Genomic DNA, 7,186 nt, shown 5'->3' with positions numbered 1-7,186 from the left:
AAGCCTTCCAGTGATGCAGGAGCAGGTCTAGATGGGGGAGGCATTTTCCAGAGGAAAGCCACCCAGTCAGAGCAGACTACATTGCTTTTGCTGGTTTAAATCACCTCATTCAATATTCTGTGTTGTCTTATGTAGCATGCAGTTATGTAAATTTATAAATCATACACTAATTAGCACACAATTTCATAAATTTAGTAACAGTGAAAAAGGAGGTTTCTAACTAACCAGGCTGTGCTCTCTCCCCCACAGATGGTACAAATTCAAACACAGCCTGGAGGTCATATCTGAGAAATCTCTGCTGCAACTTCTAGAGTTTAACCCCAGGCTCACATGCACTTTCAAGGGCTGTCTTTTGGATATCTCAGGCTCAATCTCTCTGAAGTGCAGCTAAGCTCATTTCTCTCCTTCCTTAAAACCAAACTTCCACAGCTCATTGGATCACTGCAAATTTTATTTGTTTATTCTGATTCTTGCTCTCCAGTCTCCTGTTCTTCGCCCATCTAAGTCCCCATCCCCTGCAAGCATTTAAGTTCAGTCCATGTCCTGGGTTATACCTGGGTTCTGCACAGTTGCTCTCCATGTGCTCTGGCCTCCCTGCCCAGCTGCTCTAAAGGGGAGATGCTAAAGCTAGGTCAAGGTAATTTCCTTCTTTCCCTCATTTGCCAAGCATGCCTTGGACAGTAGCTCCTCAAATGCAGGAACATGATTTGGAAAAGGGTGTGGAGTCATAAGGCTCTTATGGGAACAAGTGTTTGAAAACATTTCTCACTTTAAGATACAAGCACACAATTGTCCTTCACCTGCTTATTCTAGTTTTAGAATATGTCCCTGCCCTCTGGCTCACTCCCACTTCATCTCCACCTTTGGTACAGTTATCTACCTTGCATCTTTGTCCTTTCTTGCCTTCACCTCCATCCTTTGTTCCTTACTCTTTAATTAACTTTTTTGTCCCAAAACATGGTGCTGGCTCTTCAATTCTCTTCTCCTTTGTATTTTGAGACCTCTCTCTTACTTCATGCTCCAATGGAGCCTTTGCTCCTTCTCACAGTAAGACCCATGTCCTGGAGAGGAAGAGAAGGCTTAAAACAAATTCTTCATGTATCTTAGCACACTGGAGACTCAGAACATAGTATGATGTGATGTTGTGGGAGGTGGAATACATTGTCAATGGCAGTATTGACAGCTGAGCTGGACAAAAATCAGAAGATAAGCCAAATAAAAGTCTGGAAGAATAAATTAAACCCCCAGATAATTTATTAGATTAAGACCTCACATACACATATAAATACGTGCTCAAGATGAGATTCAACAGCAAGCTGGAAAGGCTAGAAATGAAAAGGGTGTGATTATTACAGGTCTGTGATGTGCAAGGTGCCCAAAAGCAATAACTACACAAACAGCCAGCAAGTGTGTGTGCATGAACCACAAGGGAAGGACACAAACTGAAGGCGTGGGTAGGAGCCTTAGCAGCAGTCATGTTATTCCACAAAGCCCCATGGAAAACACAGCCTGATGTGCAGCTGAAGGATATTCACTGGGAACACTCTGGACAAACAGTCTATGCTGGACCAACTCCCCAGCAGCAGCTCCCAATAGAGAAGCTCAAACTTAAAAGGACACTGTCATGTCATTGCTTTTGCTAGTTTAATTTTTGCATTTCCTCTACTGTTTTAGCAGATGGAAAACAATTCCCCTCCCAGTACCAGCTACTGATTTTGTCCTTTCCTATTTGACAATCATTGATTTTTTTTTCCTAAGGCTATAAATATTTTAATAACTTCAACTTTGTAGTGCCTCATGGCAAAATATCTTTGCTTGCACTGACTGCTAAACACTATTCCTAATGTACTGCTGATAACTAGACCAAGAGCCAGCATTATAAAAAATTACTTTCCACAGGGTCTATGAAATTAATAGCTTTTGTTTCTTTTGTCCACATCTCATAGAGAGTTAAAGCATACAGCTCTTCACCCATCAGGGATTTCAACCATCTTTTACTAGGAAACTTTGATTCACAAAGGTGTGCCCCCTGTATAGGTCTGACTGACAGACAGCACCTTCAGCATAGAGCCCACAACCCTGACAATGTCCTTTTAAAAAGAGCTACAACCAAAAAATATAGATTCAAGCCAAAAGTCACCTTGAGAAGTAGAATTTTTTAAATGATCATAAGAAATCTCAAAGCATTAAATATTGGCACCCACAAAAGAATCAAAGAACAGAATGCTCCCATGGAGTGTTCTCAACACAAAGGCACCTTTCAAGAAATATACACGTAGTTTTTTGCTGTTTTGAAAGGTCAGTTAGCATTTATCAGAAAAGGCAATTAAAGTTTCAGTCAAACTGGAAAAGAGACAAGAAGCAATTGGAGTGAAATCAGAGAACTCTTTCTCTATAAATGCCAACACTTAGAAAAACACCAGCAAAGCTAAAAAAACACCATGAAACAACGCCAAACTCTAAGATCTGTGTGACGGTTATCCCCAAATTTCCTGCTGGTCCTTGTATATTTTTCTCTTCTTTCTCCTCCTTTTTCCTGCCCTCTTTAAGCAGCACACTACTCAGCCAACAGAATAAGAAAACTTATGTTCCTATCTGCTCTACCTGACTCAGGGCACTGAATACATCTTTGGGGCCCTTAGCAGATACCTGGGCCTTCACAGGCTCAGGGAGTAGAACAAGAGGGACATTCAAAAGCAGATGGACATATTCCATAAAACTGTAACACCTCACTAAAAGCAGGACAGACCACGCAGGGACTTGCCACAGTAGTAATTTTCTGGTCCAGCAATGCTGCTTTCCTCCTTTAAACTCCTCCAAGCAGCTTTTAAAATTCAGCTGGGATGCACAGAAAGGATATCACCTAATTTGTGATTAAGACTGGGCCTGAATGAAGCAGCCCAGAGTAACCTGAGGTTCCTCTTCCCCTTCTCTCTCTTTTTGTTTCACTGATGGAGCATGGTGCTGCCAGGGGCTGCGGTGCTCTCGTCTGAGATCCACCCTGCAGAGCATCACACATTGCACAGGAGCAGCATGGGGAGGCAGGCAGCAGCCATACCCCAAGCATCAGTACAGCAACTCAACCCAGCCATTACGATAAGCAGGGTTGCCTAAAGAGACTGTCTGAGGAGCAGTACTGGCCCATGAAGTGGTGTTTGGGAGCAAATGGCCTAGAACTTGCCCGTACTAGATCAATTCTACCTTTCCCTTGCTGCAATTTTACTGTGCAAAATGAGTATTTTAGTCTCATATTTCTAGGAACACATGCCGGTGGCTACTGTTACAATAAAATATGAACACTGCATTGTGGAGAAAATGACCATTAATCCTGTAATGTGCAGTCATTTTTACCAATTCGGCACATTTCTTTAAATAACCAAGTACATGCAGTAGATGGAAATGCATTTAAATAAACTGAAATAGATACAGCATGAATAATTAAAGCTGGCAGGAAAGTGTGTATTGTGAGCTGCTAGTGGAAATAATTACTGATTTGTCTTATTTACAATGAAGTCTGGATGCAGGATCAAAATAGTGCAAGTTAGTGAAAATGTCTTAAGACTGCTCTTGTGCTAGCACTACTATGTATTTCATCTTGAAAAGTACATCAAATAGGTTTTGGATCTCTACGATGTCTGACTCTGTTCTGCTGTTTCAGGGTTACATTACCCAGCACATAAACTCTGTCAAATAGCACTGATTTAAACAGGAATATAATTCAAACCTGTGCCTAGTACATCAACCTGCAACATCATCTATTAACATTATCAGACACTGTACAGTGTTGAGCTTACGATAGATCCCCTAAAAACTCAGTGTGTTAAATATCAGAATGTTGAAGGAAAAAGCAGATCATAAAATCAGTGAAAAAGTACTAAAGTGCTTGTACCTTTATAATATGCCAGGTTTTAAACAGACTTGTTTAATTAGAAAATAATCTACTTTGAACATGCTGGTTGTTGAATGTTAGGCAGTTCTTGCAAACTGCTTTAGAACAAAAAAAATCAATAATGAAATATACTTCCGATATAAAGCTGGCAAAACTGTGACTTCAATGTATTAGAAAATGTTGTAGATTTTAAAAAAATGCTATTGTAAATTGATTACTTGGCACATGAAAGGTTTAGGAAAAAAGTTAACACTTTCTGATTGGCATACCCCAACAATATACTTGCATCATGATCACTAAATCCAAAATGAACCTGGATGCTAATTAGCTATGTTTTAGAAGAGGGAAAACAAGCGGTGATCACTCCAATAATTTCAGAGGAGGTGTAGACCTAGGAGCAGTGTCAAATGAAGAAGATCTCCTCGAGGAGCCGACTCTCCTCCAGCTCATCTGCTCTGCTCCTGGGGCTGCAGGGGCTCTGGCACCAGGAGGAGGACAGCCTGTGGCTCACGCAGCAGGGCGGGTGCGGTTTGTTCCCGTCACAAGGTTCCCAGCAGAGCTGTCCTGGAGCTGATACTGGGCTCACAGACTCCACCAGGCCAAGAAGAGAGGCTTGGTACCTACAGAAACACACCAAGAAAACAGAGCTCTGTTAAGATCACAGCACCGTGCAGGAATTGCATCCAGTTTTCCAGCCTCCATAAATCAGACCAGTCCTAGATTTGTTTGACAGGGGCCACTGGCACAGAATGCATTTTGCTGTATGGACTCCTGTCAGTAATGACAACACAGAGCTACTGAAAAAGAGGCAAGCAAAGCATGGGTGCTCAGGTTATTTTAGGCTGTTTCATCAGCTTTTCCTTTTGAGGTGTGTAATGTCTTAGTTGCACTCTGGAGACTGAACACAGACCTCAGAGAGATGACAGCCAAATACACCAAACAAGGCAGACCCACACTGGTAAAGTGACTTATACACATGCTGCACTCTTTTTTTTGAATAGACCTCTACACTTGATTTAGTTTCTCAGGGATTTGAAAACAGCAGGAGACTTTATTATTATTATTACCACAAACTACATGTGCTTCCTGTAAATCTCTGTGTACTATATGGAGTCTGTCTGGTGGAAGCAGTGAAGGAATAGAATCTAAGCAAGGCAATACAGAATCAACACTTGAGACACCAAGAGAAAAGGCAAAGGTGCTAAGCATCACTCAGGTTGTCCTTTAAGTAAAAGTACAGACATGAGGGAAGGTTGCAAGCCAATGTGATCTGGCAATGCTCACTGAATAATGGCAGGTACTTGAGACAGAGACTTTCTATTAATATTCACAGGAGACAAGACTTGATCTAAATACCAGCGCAGGATTGATCATTACAATATATTTCCTCCTGTCCAATTTTAAATGTCTTAAACAATACCATTTCTACTGCTTCCCTAGGGAGCCTGTTCTCCAGCAATCTCTCAGTGATATATAAGAGATATCACACCAGAGTTTTACCTAAAAGTCCCTTTGTTCCATGCTGTTGTTAGCACCAACCTGCCTGATCTTCCCAACCCTCAAAGGCTTCCATGCACAAAACATTATTCACATTATTCATCCAAATGAAATTATCAGCACAGGTGATTGGATCCATAGGGTATCTCTCTTGTAAGCAAATAGTTCATCTATAGCATGAGGAAACATGTCAAACTGGTCTCTGCTTTGAGAAAAGCCTCTGTTTTTACTTTTGTGACTGTAAGAACCTAGAAAGACTAAGCAACTAAGACAGCTGTAGGTTTCTCAACTCAAATGGGACGAAAAATCCTTAAGAACAAACATCTATAGCAGCTTATGGATGTGAGAGATTAGCAGTGGCCCATGTACCTCCTAAAGGCAGACTCCCACCTGTGCTGTCCAACAGCCTTGTGCAGCAGCAGCAGCAGGTAAAAGGCTTTCCCACCCTGAACTAGCCATGCCATGAAAAACACCCTTCTTGATCTCCACAAGTAAGTGCTACATCCTATCCATCACCAGAACACTATCACAGAATCATTTAGACTGGAAAAGGCCTCCAAGGCCATCGAGTCCAACATTTGACTGGTCACTGCCCTGCCAACCAGACCAGAGCACCGGGTGCCGTGCGTGCTCATTTCCTGAAAGCCACCAGGGATGGTGACTCCACCGCCTTCCCAGGGAGCCCATTCCAGTGCCTGACATGACAGGGTAATTCATTGTTGTATCTGAGACACAGAACAACTCCCTCAGCTCAAAGGAGTTAGCAGAGGCACTGATGGGTTAATACCAATGCTAATAGTGACTACTGAAGTTATGCTATAAAAGCTATTTCTTTCAATTTTTATTGTTTCTTCCAATCTGATGTTCAGTGTCATTTCTAATACAGTCTGACTTGACACTACTGCCTAGCAGGTCTCTCTCCTGTTTGACTACAGGTTGTTTTATTTTCCTGAAGATGTGTTAGATTTAATCTCACTCACAATCAAAAAGCTAATTTGCAAATTTCTTTTCCACATTTTAAGCTTTTCTTTCTATTATCTAAGTAGCAAAATATGAGTGGCTCAAAATGAAAAAGTACAGCTTTTGTTTCAACTGGATCTTGTTCATGGCTAACCCTAAGCAAACGTGATGTCTTTTAGTTACCCTAACAAAAAAGTTCAGAAGGATGTGGAGTTTTGGGTAGCCAAACCAGATAATTTTAGAGAAATCTGTTGTTTGTACTATCATTCAGGAAGTACCCTTTAAAAACTGAAACTCCTCAAAGATATTTCCAACATAAAATGGAATGAGCTGCACTGATAGCAAGAACTAGTGCACAGATATATGAGATTTTTCACATGGAGAAAGTTTAAGACTAAACGCTATATAGATACACACATATGGTTTGAACCCCAAAGAAACCCAGTTAACACACACACTGCTTGCATTAGCCACACCTAAAACTTCTTTTTAGATTAATCTAGTCTAGCATACAAATGCTTATCTCCTCTGACGGTAGTGCTATCATAAAATTTCAATTTGTCCAGCAGCCACATGCAATCACAGATTAGGCAGGGGAAACCAAACCAGCCAGTGCATTTACAGCAAATGTGCAGGCCCCAGATTTTAGCAGTACCTTCCAGTTCATTTCTTGTGCAAGTTTATCTAAGTTTTACAGCATTTCTGCTATCAGGAAACCTAAATGATTTGGCAGATTACATGCGCAGCAAATAGCAAAGATTATGTAAAAGACCAGGTGTTGTAAATCAGTCTATTTGACACCATAGTTATATATGCAATAAAGTGAATGAACTCTGCTAA

General features: G+C 41.1%; 1 protein-coding gene across 1 annotated transcript in view; it reads right to left on the bottom strand.

Annotated features, from left to right (window-relative positions):
* Window positions 1–864: 864 nt before the first annotated feature.
* Window positions 865–7,186, bottom strand: part of KIAA1328 (KIAA1328 ortholog) — a 172,039-nt gene continuing 165,717 nt past the window's right edge. Inside the window, exon 10 of the mRNA XM_058824482.1 lies at window positions 865–4,509. Within this exon, the coding sequence (XP_058680465.1) occupies window positions 4,293–4,509 (217 nt within the window). The 3' untranslated portion in view covers window positions 865–4,292. The remainder of the gene's footprint in view (window positions 4,510–7,186) is intronic.

Source organism: Ammospiza caudacuta, chromosome Z (assembly GCF_027887145.1).
Source record: "Ammospiza caudacuta isolate bAmmCau1 chromosome Z, bAmmCau1.pri, whole genome shotgun sequence".
Taxonomy (NCBI): Eukaryota; Metazoa; Chordata; class Aves; order Passeriformes; family Passerellidae; genus Ammospiza; species Ammospiza caudacuta.
The sequence above is the reverse complement of the archived record's forward strand: the minus strand, read 5'-3'. Positions and strand labels throughout refer to the sequence as shown.